The sequence below is a fragment of the Tympanuchus pallidicinctus genome, unplaced genomic scaffold (genome assembly GCF_026119805.1).
Source record: "Tympanuchus pallidicinctus isolate F22 unplaced genomic scaffold, pur_lepc_1.0 scaffold23, whole genome shotgun sequence".
NCBI lineage: Eukaryota > Metazoa > Chordata > Aves > Galliformes > Phasianidae > Tympanuchus > Tympanuchus pallidicinctus.
In genome coordinates, this window is record NW_026294740.1 from 10,068,878 (window position 1) to 10,086,264 (window position 17,387).

At 49.9% G+C, this 17,387-nt stretch overlaps 1 protein-coding gene across 11 annotated transcripts in view; it reads right to left on the minus strand.

Annotated features, from left to right (window-relative positions):
• Positions 1–17,387, minus strand: part of CACNA1G (calcium voltage-gated channel subunit alpha1 G) — a 107,581-nt gene that overhangs the window by 21,097 nt on the left and 69,097 nt on the right. For 4 of the 11 annotated variants that reach the window (XM_052688062.1, XM_052688058.1, XM_052688055.1 and 1 more), the window contains 7 exons: positions 14,794–14,920; positions 11,582–11,707; positions 10,884–10,973; positions 10,204–10,417; positions 7,446–7,496; positions 1,992–2,143; positions 672–781 (listed from right to left, as the gene is read on the minus strand). In XM_052688062.1, coding sequence (XP_052544022.1) covers positions 672–781; positions 1,992–2,143; positions 7,446–7,496; positions 10,204–10,417; positions 10,884–10,973; positions 11,582–11,707; positions 14,794–14,920 — 870 coding nt within the window. The remainder of the gene's footprint in view (positions 1–671; positions 782–1,991; positions 2,144–7,445; positions 7,497–10,203; positions 10,418–10,883; positions 10,974–11,581; positions 11,708–14,793; positions 14,921–17,387) is intronic. The other 7 variants (XM_052688063.1, XM_052688060.1, XM_052688054.1 and 4 more) reach the window with 3 other exon arrangements.

Sequence of the window (17,387 nt, forward strand, 5' to 3'; positions counted from 1 at the left end):
CAGTTACGTTATGAAATCATTATAATTAACACAGCTTGTTATAAAATCAGCCAATGGCCAACGATGCTCTTGGCTGAAGGGAGTGAGAAACAAAGCAGTTCTGCACCCAGAGGCTGTGGAACTGAGGGGTGATGCTGGAGCTGCTGATGGCCCCTGCTTTGCAGCACACGGGGCTCAATGTGGGCTTGCTGGGAGGAGCAGCCAGTCCTTGTAGCATGACCTGCTCTGGGTGTAAAACAAGCCCTGAGGGGTTACGAGAGGGGAAATCTGAGAAAGATGTTATTCTGTACGCTGCTCAGCATCTGTGTGAAAAGAGGTCCTTTCCCTCCTCGGTTTCTGCTCAGGAGCAGATTTTCTCTCTCAGGACAATCTGTTCTCATTCACCCGGCCCTCCTGGTTCTGCAGGCACGCTGCTGGTGTCAGGAGGAGATCTGCTGCCCAGCACTGCCTTGCTGTCTGTTTGTCTGCCCACCACATGGATGCACGTCACACACTTCCTCATGCACACTCCTCTCTCCAGCCCCCACCCCAGCCCAGTTGCAACCACCACACCGAGAAGCTTTCCCTCGTGTTACACGGCCAGCACCAAGAGGGTCACTGGGCTCTAAAACCCCGACCTTGGGCAGCTGTGTCCTGCAGCCCCCAGGCAGCCAAGCTGCAGCCTGTGTTACCTGTCTTGGAAGAAGCGACGGAACCCAAAGGCAATGAGCTTGGAAACAGACTCCAGGACAAAGATAACGGTGAAGATGTAATTGCAAATCTTCAGGGCTTCGTCGAGAACCTGTGGTGAGGACAGAGCACAGAAGTTAGGTGCCAGCTCTGTGCCAGCAAGCCTGCCTTCACCGTGTTCCAGCAGAGCTGCTGAGTCCCTAACAGGACAAAAGGCTCAGCAGGATGACAAATGTCCCACCAAGATCATCTGCTCCAACCATCAACCCATTCTCATTATCTGCAAGCAGACCAGAGTGGTCCTATGGCCATGGTTCAGCCCCCTGTGCTGTCATCCCACAGCGCACCAACCTCAGGGTCATTACGCAGATGCTGCATACCAGCGGCTGAGAGACAAGATGTGATTTTCCTAAAGAAAATTAAAAACAAAAACCTGCCCAGCACAGTTATGATACAAGAGAAATCATGGCTGCAGAGCGGCAGCGAGATGCAAAGCCCTCACGAGATTCCAGCGCAGGCTCTGCAGCCAAAAGCATTGCTCATCACCAACCCACTGAATCACACAGGAGCTGTTGGGGCTGTTTGAAGGTGACCCAAACAGAAGAAATAAACTGGGCTTGTGCCTTTCCACTTTTTGGCTCCTTTATGATAGGCTGGAGGATATTTTTCCCTGTATTTAATGTTTTTGTTTTTTTAAACATTAAGTATTCAAACCCTGTGTAGTTTTAGAGAATATTTCCTCCTATTGTGTGCTGTATTTATTCATTCTGAAAGTAGCTAATAAAAATAAGTACAAGTTATATGGCAAAAGCACCTATTTCCATCTCCTTCTTACGCACAAGATGGCCCAGGACAGGCTGTTTTTATTTCCAGAATATGACCCAAACCCAGAACTGAGCACACTAATACATTAAAATGTATTTTAAGGACCAGCATAGAACCCAGTGCCTGTGAAAATTAAGCCCTATGGGACTTTGGGAGAAACTTTGCAAAACAGAAAGCTTTCATAAATGCAATTTGTTTTCCCCTTTTTCTCCTTTTTTTTTTTTTTTTTAGTGCAAACATTCAATCAAACAGAGGGTTTTAATAATGATCCTTTGTAGCTAACGAAACAAATGCTCTCCCAGCCCAACTGCCAGAGCAGTCACCTCGCACCTAACCAGAGGGCAGAGGTGCAACAGGCCCCATCCGTACGGATGGATACGGCCTGAAGGCAGGGTCAGGATGGACACCTCCAGCCCAGGGACGGGCATGGTGAGCAGGGCCCCAGACCAAAGAGCAGAAGCGCCCTGAATCGCGTCCACCAGCCGCAGCACACCGACCTTGGGCTGCTGGTAGTGCTCCATGGCCATGGTGATCACGTTGAGGCCGATGACGCCGGTGATGAACAAATCCAGGTAATGGCTGGTGCACATCTGGTGGATCAGGAAGCGGAAGCGGGAGTAATCCGAATAGTAGGGCTTGCACTGTGCTTCTGCAGCGGGAGGAGAGCCGAGAGCACGGCGAGTCACTCCTCTGTGCCTCCATGCCAACGCACCCTCACCTCCCACACTGACAAACTCTAGACTGATTACAGCAACATGCTGTCGTCTTCCTCCCCTCCCTCCCCCTCTGCTGCCACGTTACCACCTTTAATGCACAGCAGGGCTCCTGTCAGCTTACATCCATTAAACACCTTCAGCAGGACATGCGCTATACTCAGCCTTACGGCATCAGGGATGAGGTGAGCTGGGATCATTGTGCTGAGGAGTGTTCTCACCATTGGGAAATTTCAATTAAGTTTAAATTAAGCCGACAATTTTTGTTGCTGCTGAGCTTAGAAAGTCCCCAAAGCATCCAAAAGCCCAATTAGCAGTCAGATGCCAGGGACAGATTTTAGTACCAGTGGCTTAGAAATAAAGGGCGTTCCGTTAGCGGTGGGCTTTGAAAGAGAAGTAATTTGGTCCTATTATGTTCTTTGCAGTAAACTGCAGAGAGAACGAAATTCAACACTTGGGCTGTCAGAGCCGTGAAGAACGGTCCATAAAAATACCACGGGAAACTGATCAGTCAGCCTCAGCCGTTAGGAAACAACGGCTCTCCGTTTCACACCAGATTACCGAGGCACAGATTTCGCTGTACAACTCATTCCCAGGTCAGGCTGCCTCAGAACGACACGTGCTCTTAGACCCCAAATGTTCCCACAGATAAACTCATTTACTCACCTAATCTCTAATGAGGAAATGCCAAGGCTGAGTATATCATTCAGTACCATTTTCAAGGAGGCATTATAATGCAGATTGAAGTGGAAAGGACTGTCTTGAATATGTCAGAGCGTGATATTGCTCTACTAATTAGATGATCAACCGGTTACGAAAATCGTTGAGCTGTAAGAATTACACGGCTTGATATTTTCTGCTCATGTACAGCCTGATGCATTACAGCAAGCAGAAAGTTGGGCAGAGCGGAGCTGTGAAGGCCGGGCTTCAGCTGCCCTCGGGGAAGACTAATTTTAGAAGATTAAGTTTTGCCTGGAAATAGAATTCGCTTTGTCAATAGTCAGAGGCATTGCAATCAAAGCCACAGGCTGCATGGCTTTGTGCACTCCCTGCTTCACAACAGGATCCTGAAAATCAGAGTTGCTTTGGTTTTTCCATAGAGACAGGCTTTTCCCCTACAGCCCGGGCAGCAGAGAGACAAACCAGCGAGAGGTTTTATTCTGTAGGGGTTTGGAATGTCCTCAGCGCAGTCACATTGAAGGCAGTGTTAACATTCCCTTTCTGCCCTGCAACGCTTGGGTGCTTGAGGTGATCTGTGCTGGAGAGCTAAAGCACAATGCTGATGGAAAGGCCTCCACGCTGCACCTACCGAGTGCTTATAAAGAAGCAGAGCAGCAGCTGCTGACTCACTCATAAGCCTATGTCAGATATCTTGGAATCTGCATAAATCTCCATAAAGTCAAGATATCTCGATCACATTATGCTAAGTTATGAGTAGCAAATTAACTAAAATGTTTGAATACAATTAAGTCAGGAACAGGACCTATTTTTATGAACCAACTTATCATCTCAGTAAGAAACACCATCGTAATTGGATCACTTCTCTACATTTATGTCTAATTCACATTCAAAAAGAAAAAATGTCAGGGTTTCTGCCTTTTCTTGCAGTGGATTTACTTATGAATAATCACACTGGAATTCATTGTTTTTTTCAGCTTTGATTGACAGGTAATTCCAAATCCTACAGAATAGCACCGCACCGTTAGAACAGAGAGAGGATTTAGAGAGAGGCTGTAAACCATCCCCTGCGCAGGGATCTGCACCTGGATGAGCTGCTGTGTGACCTTATAAGCAGGGTTGCTAATTGCTCGTCTACCTCCCCCCTCCCTGCAGCACCAAGGCTCTGCCTCGCCTTTCCCAGCACATCCTCAGGGTTTCCACAGCCCAACATCTCCGGGTGCCGCCTTAGAAAACCGCTGTTGGTAAACACTTTGTCCTTCACCATTAACTTCACGAGGAGGGGATTTGTCAACCCTGTTTATAAATCAGACCAGCGCTCATCGCACCGTGCTCTGCATGCTGGCCATGCAAATCAGTGCAGCACTGAGATCACCTGGTGATGAACCAGCCGCACACCCACAGCATGCTGCCCGACACACAGCACTGTGCCTAGGGAGGCAGGGAGCTCCTGCTGACGTCTGAGTGCCACTTCTATAGGAGCAGAGCGTTTCTGCACACCCATCGGGTGGTACTGGTGCGTAATTATCCAGTGCAAAGCCCCTGCCCCCTACTGCACAGTGTTCTTTGGAATTATTGCAGTAAAGATCTAAACAATACCAACATCTTGGGAAATACAGACATCTGTTAAACTCCAGGTGGTGAACTTCACAACTAACACAACACCACATTACTGTACTGTTACAATACACTGTGTCAAGAACAACAAGAGCTCTGGGTTAGTCTCGGTTATCATTGAAAGGTTAACTGGCTTCCCGGCACACGTGGTGTTAAAGAAACGAGGAGAGCAAATGAACAAAAGAAAGAATGGGCAGAATGAGAGAAAATGGGAAAATACAGCAAAAGCCCACTACGAAACATCAGGCTGGTAAACAGGATGTAAATCAAGCTGCTTCACCATGGCTGCAGGCCAGGAGCGGGGGCGAGGGAGCTGCCTCAGCTGGAGATGAGCTCCTCTGGACACAAGCAGCTCAGGCTGCAGGTCCCGAGCAGTTTCCTCCTAGCCCAGGTAGGAAGGTGATCTGGCAGAGGGACGTGGTGGTCCTGGGAGCCTACCTGCATCTCCCCCCCCAGAGACAGGCTCTGTAGGGCTGCAGCGGTTGGGTCGACGCCTGGCACAGCAGCACCAGCCTTCAGCTGATCACTGTTACGAGTCCTCCACTCAGGCTGTTTCCCAAGCAGGGTTTCCCTGCTCCTCCCTGCAGCACCACATGGGATGAGGAGCACAGGCAATGCCTGCCAATGGCTGGGAGCAGAATGCTGCAGCCTTCCTGGCACATCCAAGCATCTCACTGTGCTCTGGCCTCAGTTCTCCCCCCCAGCCCACTGCCTACTGATGAACCCGCTGCACCCCCCGCCCCGCAGTGCCCCGCTGCAGGAGGTGGGATGCAGAAGGGCCTGGGGGACTGTCCTGGGGGCACCGTGCAGATATGACAGCCCCATAACTGCAGGCCCTCCCTGGCTACAGGACAGCTGGTGTCACCGCTGGCGCAGGGCTGCCTCCCAATATTGCCCTGTCAAGAGAGAAATTGCTGCTTTCCCCAAAGTGCCTTTGCAGCCAGAGCTGTGTGGGCACAGGAAATTGGAATTCACGAGAGTGGGACAATTTCATTACAGTCTCCTCTGGCTTTTCCCTTCTTCTCTAATAAGGGAATTAACTCCTTCACAGGTCTGGGTAAATCTGGAGGACAGCAGCAAGCCGTGAGCAATGAGCCTGTGACGCAGCTGGATTTACAAACTGTATCAGGAATATTATTAGGTTAAAAAGTAGTTTGCACTGAAGGAACTTTTTGCTTTTTCTATTTATACAGAGCATTTTACTTGGCTTTTATTGTACTGAATGGATTTATATTAAAAAAAAAAAAAAAAAAGAAATAAAAAGCAAAACAGAAAATAAATTATTTCCACTGTGAAGTTTCCAGTTGTGACAGAATGCAGACTGATGAGAAAATAAAAGGAAAACTATAAAACTGTAACATCCCAGCGAGCACCAGCACACAGCACTCCATCTTATCTTCACACCAAGAGGAAGGCAGTCCCTCAGGAGCCACCCATGTGTGTGGGTCTGAGGCTCCCATCTGCAGCATCCCCTGAGCCATGGGAGGACCAACCCTCACCCACCACCACCCCACGGGGACCAGCTGGCAGCCCCACATTCTCTGAGATGAGACCCAATGGAAAGGCAACGCAGGGCAACACAGAGCACAGCCTGAGTCTGCATGGGATAATGGAGGGGACTGGAATGAGCTCAATGCCTTAAAAAGAAAATAAAATAACGTAAACCAGGCTCGATGCAACTGTGCACGAGCAGAAGAGGCATCACAACCAAGCAAACAACAAACGCAGCCCCACGCACAGGGGGACCCCAGCACTGAGCGAGGTCTGGCAGCCCAGCACCGCAGAAAGAACAGGGCCTGCCAAGGAGAATGAAGGCACAGAAATAAAAACACCGGGAACGGCAGCGGGAAGGGATCGATCAAAGCATGTTGTGGTAACTTCCACCGCAGCCCCAGAAATACAAAGGTGGGACCCCCTGCCCCACAGCTGTCCTCAGTGCCCAAAGCCAACAGCCCTCACCTTGCAGCTGTTACTCAATCCGTGCACTGTGCAATGTCTGACAGGTGGGTGGATTTTTAACAGGTGAGAGTTTTAACAGCACAGTTTTCCCAGGATATTATTTCTGTTGAAAATTATAGCTATATTTGTTTCTACATTGGCTCCTCCTTAATTATTCAGGCTAATATTTGTGAGCTACAAATTAAACAAAACACTTGGCTGATCAAAGCTTCTTCTGACAATAAAAGGAGACAGACTTATGGCAGGGCACGGCCCGAGTCCTGCAGAGGGCACAAGGCAGCATCTTCATTCTTTTTAACCCAGGAGATGCCCTGTGGACGGAGCAGCTCTCAATCAGTGAGAAGAACTCATAGGTTTGGTAGAACTACAGATAATCCCCACATCATAGCATCATGTGATTGGGTTGGAAGGGACCTTAAAGATCATCTCCTCCCAGCCCTGCTGGAGGTCAGTGTGGGGAAGATCCTGGATCCTATCCTGCTGAGTACTGTGCCTCCCTGCGTGGAGCAAGGGTGGAGAAAGAACGAAATGCTCCCTCTACGTGGTCCTGCCTGCCTTCAGAGACACTCCTGCAAATCACTCACACTCCTCAGCCTGCGGTTGGAAAGCCAGAGTAAACAATCAAAGATCCTTTTCACAGTCCAGTCATTATTCTCTGAACTAAAAAAAAAACAAAAACAAAAAACACAAAGAAAAGCTATGAGAAGTCTGATATTGTTCAACGAAAGCCAGAAGAAAAAATAAATAAATAAAAAAAAGATGACTGAAAAACATAGGATGACCATTGGATAAATTAAGGGTTGGCAAGTGTGAGTCCTGAGGCAGGCCGGCAGACCTGCAGCCAGAACGAGAGCCGTGTGCCGCGAGGGAAGCGCCGAGCCTTGCACCACACACAGGTTTAGTGGGATGCCTCCGAGCAGCGCGGCCAGAGTTAGTTACACAGCACTGCCATTCACGGGACACAACGCCACAGCTGCCCAGTACCTGGCACCGCGCTGGCTGTGCTCTCCATTAACACATCATCCAGCATTAGATCTAAAAGAACGAAACGGCATTAATCATCCGGCAGGACACGCAGCGATCCCCTTCCCCGTCAGAGGCTCCTGCGGCTCCGCATTGCCTCCGCTCAGTATCTCCTGGAGGATCCTCTCCTTGCATCTCAGGGAGGGCAGCTCGGGTACTGGGGCTCCTCGGGAAAAGCGAAGGGCTCCCGTGCTTTTCCCGTGGTGGGAGCCCAAGAGAACGCCCTGGCTTGGTGATGAGGAGGAGGCAGTCCTGAAGGACAGAGTGGGTACCTGAGGTAGGGCACACATCCTGCTGGGCCAGCGCCTGGCAGCGGCCACTGCATTGCCTACACCTCACCAAACCGGGGTCCCACACACTTCTCTGCTTTGCAGATGTCAGACTGGGGAAGTGCGTTTGAAAAGTCTATGAAGAAAAACAACTGTTAGATGGGCTACATCTGGCTGCATGAAAAACAGACATCTGTGGGCGGGTGTGGGCACTGGGGGACGCTCAGAATGCCCTGCCAGGAGCCCCCATGCAGCTGTTGGTACCGTCCCTAACTTGGCATCGCCTGCAAGCTCCCACCATGCAGGATGAAGCAATGGCATCTGTGGGCTCCTAAGGCAAAGCTGGACAAGGTTGTTTAAAGTCAACGTTTGGCTGAACGCAAATGGGGAAAACTGTTCCAAAGAGATTTGGAGGGCTTCAGACTTTGCTCTTTAAAGGTTTTTATGGCAATTGAATTCTCAGCAATATTTGATCTTCAATAAAGCAGCTCTTATTGCCTCTTTAATTAGACATTTCGTAGGACTGAATGAATAACTGTGTCTCCAAGAACATTTTGTGATTCCTTCCCACTAGGAAACTGCCCAGACTTACATCTTCTCATCAACTAGTTCCTCTAGCGTTATAAATAAGGTCATCAATAGTAACTAAACATCTATTTTCCTTCTACGCCTGCCTTCCAGAACTGTGACTTTAAACAGGGATCTTTCTATTCGGTGTTTAAAGGCATTTTCTACCATCAGCCTGAAATTGCGTTTGGGAAATTGTGCTGACCGAAAGAGGCTCCCAGGCAGCACCAGCTCCTTCCACTGCACCGCACTCAGCTGAGAGCAGCCTGAAGTGCTCGCAGGGTAAAGGGATTGCAGATAACTGGCACTAAAAAAAAAAGGAAAAAAAAAAAGCTGATGGTCACAACTCACTTGTTGTGAGAAAGAAAAATTTGCTTACCCATCCCAAGCATCAGGGCTCACTGAATGCTCCAAAAGGAGGGATCTCCAGGTAGAGAACCTTTCTCTGTAGCAGCCAGCCCTTAAATGAGGCTCAGAGAGGGGCAGAACCTTCTGGTCACACAGGTGAACTGTTTTCAGCTGTGCTCCCAGGGCTGCCTGCGTCCCTTCTCCAGGTGCTCCATCATGGGCTCAATCAGGCTGTTACTCACTAATTCCCATTCAGTATTCTCTGCTGCTCCCAAGGGAAGCCTCCATCTTCCCACTGAGCATCAAGGGAGACAGGCTCTTGGCACAAAGCAAACCCTGATGCCCAGAGGCTGCTATGATAATGCTCTTGGTTACAAAACCTGGGAAGGTTATGTGACCTAAAGACAAGGGAAAGTGCTGCATAAGTGCTGAATGGAGAGAGGCTGAGAGAGGATGATTGTGCTACGTGGCTGAGCAACCTGCCACAGCTATTAAATGGCTCCTAGATCATTAAAAAAAAATAAAACTGACTTCTTATCACCAGCTTTCAGAACAAGTGTTTGATCAGACAGTCTCTGAAACAGTACTGAAGTCTGTTGAAGATCGAGTTGTGAGAAGGGACGTAGAGAGAAGCAAAGACAGACTGGGGGGAGGAGTGAGGCCATGGACACAAAGGGCAAGGAGGAACCTTTGGGCAGAGGAGACCATGTGAGAAGAGTACGTTCGACTTTGGCCCCTGGCTGACTTATTCCTTAATTCTTGAACCAAAATATTAAACAAAAAACAAAACAACACCCAAAGACAAAGATAGAAGACCACTGACAGAGTGGAGGCTGAGCACCTTTCCCTTTCAAAGCCTCCTCTAGAAGGTCTGCAGGTGTGCACACAGAGCTCGGGGCTCAGTTCACTTTGCATCACTGCCATTTTGCCTCCTTAGTTACTCTCCTCCACTGCTTTTGTTTTCTAATCTGTATTTCTCAAGCAAATGCTTTGATATGTGTTTCTCTGAGGGGTTTTTAAGCATTACTAGAACGAGATGTCTCCATTATTTTATTACACTCTTGAATAGCAGTGGTGCTACCATGCCAATAAATAATCCTGCTTGATAAATGGGACAGGTGGCATCACTGTGGCATTACAAGGCTGTAATAAACCAAATAGTGAATCCAGTTATCAGCAACAGTGCCCATGACTTGGAAGATGGACGGTGCCATCCGGCACTGCGGATCTTTGCAGTTGTCACTATTTGTGTAACGCTGAGCGCTGCCATCCAAGAGGCTGCAGGTCTGGTTATCATTACTTTTCAAATTTAAATAACCTCCAATGGGAAGGTCGCTGCAAATCACGCAGTGATTGAAAAGGCTTCCGTGTCTCCTTGCTCAGCCTAAAATCACACTACTTCCTTCATGCAAATTTCATAGCTGGACATGCTTTTAGGAGAAGAATGATCACCAGACGCGAGGCAGGGAGGGGAGGGAGAGGGGATTGTGTGGAAAGTCAAGCAGGACTCAGAAAGATGTGGAAAGACTACCGACCAGCCATCTGTTTCTCCTTACTCCTTCTCTTTTTCTCCAGCCGGCGAAGCCTCTTCTCCTCCCTCCTCTTGGCTTCTTCTTCCTCCTGGTGCTGCCGACACTTGTGGAAGTTCTCCACCACGACCCCCACGAACATGTTGAGCACGAAGAAGGCCACGATGAGCAGGAAGGAGATAAAGTAGAGGAGCATCCACGGGTTGTAGTTCATGACTGGCTGCAAAGGGGATGGAAGGCAAATGTCAACGAAACCTCAGAACAAAAGGAGCAAATAGTTACAGCTGCTGCATCCGAAATCTGGACAGTGGGTGACCCTCTGTGGCAGGGCAGTGCACTCTGCTCCCTGTGACCACAGCCTTCTGAGCTGGTTCAGCAGAGCAGTCCCAAATCACAAAGTGCGCTCAGAGCCACGTCTGATCTGCCAGCAGCATCCCCTGCAGCCATCGTTGCCCTCACTGAAAACCCAGACCCATGCTGAGCTATTCTTTTCTCCCAAAATGCTCTAAATTCCAACCTTCTCTCTTCAGCAAGGGCCGTTCATCTGCTATGGCCTTATTACACCAGCAGTGTGGCAAAATCTGTAGGGAAAAGGCTGGCTTCAAGCCCAGGGCTCCTCGCTGTGCTCCCTCCTGACGCATTGCCCTTTTGTTCTAGCCGCATTTCTGGCTCCTTGCAGCTCATACCTGCTGGTCAACTCCCACTGCATCCAGGCCGTCGTACATGATATCCACCCAGCCATCCTTGGAGGCCAGCACGAAGAGAGACATCAGGGCCTAGAAAAACACAGAGAAGAGTTGCAAGGAGTTGCAGCAGAGATTTTTCACTTGTAACACTTTACTCCTCTTAGCCCTTTCCTGTCTGCAGATTGCCATTAGCTGGCTGATAATGGGGCACTTTGATGCCCAAGGTTTCTCCTGGCAGCAAAAACCCATCAGTGTCAGAACATGGTTCAGCAACGAGTGCTAATTCGGAAACCACAAAGCTGAACACAAAGCAGCTTCGTTTCCACCCTCCAGGTCTCTATTGCTCCCTGCTAATTAGTCCTCACCATGCAGCTAAAATAAGGCAGTGTTGCAGAGATGGTTGGATGTGTCCGGCTCTATTAGACAAGCTCTTCTGCAAGATATATTTGGTTTGTTATGTAGCAGTGAAGCAATTAAGTACTCCACAAAGCCACACGTGCTTGTTCTGTTCTGAAAAGAAGTGTGTGGCTGCTTGGAAACACCACCTTTGGGATTTACAGAGACAGAATGCTGTGTGTGAACTGAATATTTACTGTGACTGGCAGTGCCCTGTAAGAAAATCCCATGGGATAATAATGCACAGGTTTTAAGTCAAGAAGGTAAAGGAGCAAAGAAGCAGATTACCGTGCTATTAATACCTGGCCGAGATTATCAAAATTATACTTGTGCCGGACCCATTTGTAGCTTGCTTCTGCACAATCCGATTTATTTGTGATGTTTCTGGTGTCCTCCCCCTGGCAGATAAAAAACTTGCCTTTGAAAAGCTGCAAAACACACAAAGAGGAGAGGAAAGGTAATGGCTCAGACCACAGGATTTCTCAGCAGAGGATGGATATTTCTCACAGGGAATTCTGCACAGCCCATGGAGCCAGATGAGTCGAGGGAAATCGCCGCATTCATGTGGGCTATGGACTGAGCAGCCTGCCTGATCCGTGCCTAATGAGCAAAAGCATCATTTCACACCATTCTGGGCACCCACACGGGGCATTTGGAGCTTCGGTTCGGCGCCCTGAGAGCTGCCTGCAGCCCTTTGCTGCCAGGCTCGTTGCTGGGACACGCGGGTTGGCTCTGTGACCCAGCGAGCAGCGCTGGCAGCGCCGGGCAATGCGCTGTGACCGGGCCGTGCCAGCTGAGCGCAGGCGGCGCTCGGAGGCGCAGCCATGAGCCGCTGCCGGGGAGAAGGGACACACCGCAGGACAGCCGAGGTGCTGCAGCTGGGCTCTGCTGTGTGCTGGGCTGGCTGCGCTCCGCCTCGGGTCTGAATGCTGTTCTCCAAGTACCGCTGCGCTCTGAAAATATTCCTCGTGTGAGGCGTCAGCCTGGTGCCGGATCCCTGACCCTGACCTTCCTTCCTTTGGTGTAAGGCAGGAGAGATGCAGCTCCTGGGAAGCAAACTCCTGATCTACAAACGCCTGAGGAACAGCGGCCTCCCTGCACGTAACTGCAGGCAGTGGCAGGGGATGAGGACTGCTTCAGACATGATTGATGCTGGTGGAACGGAGGGGCTCGCAGCCAGCCATGCAGCCAGGTTGCTTATTTGCTGACAGAAGCTGCTGTTTCGGGGAGAGCTGGCAACCTGCTCCTTAAAACACCACCTGGGTATACAGAGAAATGATGCTGATGGGTTTTGATCTGCCGTCGTAGATAAATATCAGTAGAAATAATAGCAAACAAGATAAACCCACACATTACTCCATGGGTTTCCTTCAGGAACCCGCAGCAGCAGCAGGACGTTCTCTAGGCACACAAAGGTAATCGCCATCCAACACAACCATAAAAGTCTTGGATGTAAGAAGAGTATTCCCTGATCTTCCCGTGGAGAAACACTATCATGCGTAAGGCAGACAGGGGAGATATAGCTTGCACAGATCAGAAAGTTTTAATTAAGCAGGAAGGTAAACAACTGCTCTAATATATCGTCCATAAATACAATCTCTCCTGGAGCCGGACCGTAATGCCCGTCAGGTGGGAGCAGTAACACAGCTCCTAAATGGGTTTGGAAATGCAGAGCCTGATTTGTAAGAATGCTGCTTGCTGGTGGTGCGTCAGTCGGAGCTCCAGCTTCCAGCACTGCCAGAAGGGAAAGGCCGAGGGTTTGGCAGTCTGTTGCTCGTGTCTGATTAATCACCATCCACACGTGGATGAGCACCACGACAGAACCAGTCTGGCTAAGAGGAGACGCCGTTAGAAGCTCCCAAGTCTGAACTGCCATCGCATAAAGCTCTATCAGCTGTACTTTGATCTCCTTCACACAGGAAAACCAACTGTAACTTGGAGGGATCATCTTTTTATAGAAATAGTACGGCCCTCATCTCACCCCTAATTACACATCAGCATTAACCGAGGACTTTGCTTCCCGAATACAAGATCAGCCTTACTCACATCTACCCCTGAAGCACATCGATAGTCACGACAATTTAGCAGAAGACAGCGAGTCACAGGGGAAGCATCACAATTAGTAGGGAGGAAATCCAAAGGGTGCACTGCAGGTTTTGTTGGTTGGCATCAATTTTCCCATGCCTGAGTTTTGTACCGTTTTACAGGATGTGCTTAGCTTTCTGAATCACCTCAGCACAAGGGATGGAGGCAGTTAGCTGTGACAGAGCCAATCCAGCTGCCCATGGTTATGGATGGCACAATTCTCTCCTCTGTTTATTTCCAATGCCGTATTCATTATTTATACAGCACATTAGTAAAAAACATTGCATAAGACGCTATTCTGAAACAAAGCAAAGCAGAGCTGCTTCCCAAAGCTGGCTGCAACAGGGCAAGTAAACTTCAGAGAGAAATCAGTGTTATGTCAGAACATTTGTGTGAAACAATCTCTTCTTCTCAGGTAATGAGAAATCAATTAAATAGGAAACTCTCCCACTTTTTCCCCTGGGTTCCTGCATTGCTAGGACTGAGGATATTGCTAGCAGTGCCAGCAGGAATCAGGCTTGGAAATCTCTGCTTCTGTAAGCCCTCAGTTATACAAACTGTCAGAATCTGAATGAATCTCCAGGTCAGGGTCCCTCTGGAGTTTACACACCAGCGATTTCAGCCTTGAAAGCTTCTATTTCCCCATTGCTTTAAACCTAGAAGGAAGGCGGAGGGGAGATGTCCCCATGTTATCTCACAGACTGAACAGGAATGGGATTTAAGTTTCCCTGAGCTGAGGTTTGCTGGCAGTACATGTCATGCTTCAGGCCTCACTCTACTGTGGTGTGGCCAGGGGAAGAAAGAAAGTGGAGAAATGGTTTGATTTATGTCCTGCTGCAGGCGGAGCCGAAGTCCTTGTGGTGGGGAAGCGATGAAGAAAGCCCGTTCTGTGCCTTTCAGGGGGTCATCGTGGCTTTCGTACCACTGCATGCAATAGGAAAGCTTCAACACATCAAGAGGCACACAGCCACGACTGAACCTCGGAAATAAATGCTTTGAGGGTACTAGAAAAGCCACACTGTGCTGCTGAGGGGGTCCAAGAGCTGCTGAAGCCCTTGGGTCTGACTCATTCTGGGCCATTAACTATGGCACAATTACAGATTCAAAACCAACACGCATTTCTGGAGCATGGGCACAGGACCTTGACGGAGCCACAAAGAGACAAACCTGACGCTGCTCCGTGGCTCTGATCACTGCTACTTCAGCTACTGCTAGCGATGCACGCGGCTGCCCACTGTTAGGCTGTATTCGTTAGGGAGTTTTTAATGGCTGACTAATTATGGGAATGCTGGTGCTTCCTTGCTAGAAGGAAGAGCTCCCCAGGAAGCTTTGGTTTCAGAAGGGTGCCCAGCGGTACAAACAGCCAACTGTGGGATCAGCCAGGGCTTGTACACTTATTGTCTTGGTGCAGAGGCATACAGGGACTCACCTGAACTCCCAGGATCCCAAAGATTATGAAAAAGGCACAGCAGATGACCACAATGTTCCCAATGGGCTTCAGGGATGACATGAGTGTCTCCACCACCAGCTTCAGTCCTTGGGCTCGACTAATGACTCTGTGGGGGCAAAGAAGCACAAAGCCTATGTCAGTCCTGCTTGTGCCTGGTTTTGCTTCTGATGTGGAAAAGAATGGCAAATAACTCAAAAATCAGGATGGGAGAAGCAGTTCTGGAAGAGTGGCCTCTGTGGTTGTCGAGGGAGAGGGGTCTCTGCCTGTGCACACAGCCACGTGTGAGAGGAGGAGAGCACATGTGAGGAGCCAGGTAGGTCAGTGCAGGAGGAACGGCGGATATAAGGGCTGGCCTCATATTTTTCAAGCTTGGAGTGATGGTTTTTTCTAACCCACTGTCGATCCTCAATCCATTTCCTGATTAGCTTCCTACATTGCCACTCATTACGGCATTCTTCTTTCTCCAGTTTGCTCTGAAGGGCTCTCTACTTTCCAGCCTGGACCACCTTCCCTGGGATGCAGCCTCCTGCTCTGCTTCATGCACAAGCACACACCTGTATGTCTGTAGCACATCCAGGACTGCAGAATCCTCCCACAGTGCTCTTCTGTGTAGTTTCAGGCAAAACTCCTCATTTCCCCATAGCTGGAGAAATGCAGTAACTGCTCTTAGAGCTGCCTGCAGACCCGGTGTGCCCACAGCCAGGACCTGTGTGTGCCCACAGAGCCCCTCGGTGCCCCAGGGGTCAGCTTTGCACCCACCAAATGGAACCATTGCTGGCGTCCAGGGGAACGTCCCCAGCAGGAACACAGGCACCCGACCTTTCTGCAGCTGCACTCTGCCAGGTACTGCATAACATTCGAGGCTGCATGGGAAGGTGGGGAAGAATAATGAGCACATCACAACAGAAGCACGGTAGAATATCTATATAAAAGAGGAGAAACTGTACTTCACTCTCAAAGGCCACACTTTGATGAAAGAACAAGGCTGATGCGCGTTGGCTTAGGCGCATCTCTCCACGCTGGGAAGATGAACGAGGTGTTCAGGCTCACGGCCACGGAGGTGCAGAGCTGGAGCTCTGATAAAGGCATCTGATGGGGCTGCGTGCCTCTCTCCTGCTGCCAGCCGAAGCTCAGCGTTTTGCTGGCTCTGTACTCTGCCACAGAAGCCTCCAACTCCGGAGATTTGATGATTCTGTGATTCTGAGCTGTGCTTTCCCAAAGCAGAAATAGCTGCTGCAGCAGGAGAGGGAAGGAGGGAGCCGGGGGCTGCTCCCGGTGCTTGGTGCTGACGGGGGCCACGAAAACTTCCCCGCCCGCTTGTTGCTGCCTGCTTCTCTCTTTTGCCATCGAGTCTTCTCACCGCCTCTGCCGTTTGGCCCCAAATGCAGCTGCACCGCCTGGAGCACAGCTTGCAGCTCTGTCGCCTGGACAGAATCCAGTTCCTTCCCCTCTCCCCCCCCTCTCTGGTCCCCGGTGCTCCCAGCAGAGGTCCCCACGGACACATCCTGGTGCCCGACGTGCGCGGCCCGGCCGTGGGGTGCTGGGGACCGCGGCCAAGCCTGCGAGCCCCGTCCTGCCCCACAGCCTGAGCAGAGGGAGGGCAGGGAACGGCTCCTTCGGAGACTGTTGGCATTAAACGGTATCCCGAAAATCTAAAAATTATTTCCTTTTTTTTTTTTCCCTGGTTAAATATTTACACGTCAAGGGTAAATCGTCAATGATCTTTTTAAAAAAGAAACAGATGGTGGTATTTTCATCTGCTCCCTTCCCAGCGACGCACAAGGGGCAGATGCTGCTGCTACTCACGCTGGGTGTCTCTCTCAGGTAGCTCTTATGGCTCCTTAATTCCAGCACCTCAGACCTGCAGTACTCCGGGGCTGAGGAGGGCCTGGGGGCTCAGGGAGCAGGAGGGGCCGAGATGCCCCAGGGGATGCTGTGCCCCTTGTGCAGGCAGCTCGAGACTGAATCTCTCTTCTGGATCCTCAGATGTTCTGAAGATGTTTGGCATCCCTCACACGTTACCCTTATGCTGTCCTGAGTGAAATGTTACAGCTGCAGTACTACAGATGGGAAACTGAGGCATAGGAGAAGCACTGGTTGTGCTCTGAGAGGTCTGCAGGCAGCTTGCTTCCAGTGACTGCAAGAGACATTGGGCACACTGGGATCTTGGCTGAGGTCTTTTGCCCATAGCTTCGCAAGGATGGATATCAGGTCTTCTAACTTGAAGCCCTTTGGTCTAACTACTGGAACATCCTTAAATTCTGGGGGGAATGGGCAAAATTCAGTCTCCAGAGTCTAAAGGTGATAATTTTCTCCAACAGTTATTAAGAAAACCTATTCTAGAAATAATAAAGTGATTTCCCTTGTGTGAGGCTGTTTGGTATCCAGCAGAGAAGGAGGAGGTTGCTCAGCAAAGTCGCGTGTACTGAGAATAAAGGGCTGAGAAGCTGCAGCGTCTGGCTGCTCTCAGAGTTCTGATCAGCCGGGGAATTCCTCAAACAAGAATGCAGGAGGGTAAAAGCTGCCACCATCCCAGCTCCGTGCCAGTGCTGTTTCCAGCCCTACAGGGAGAG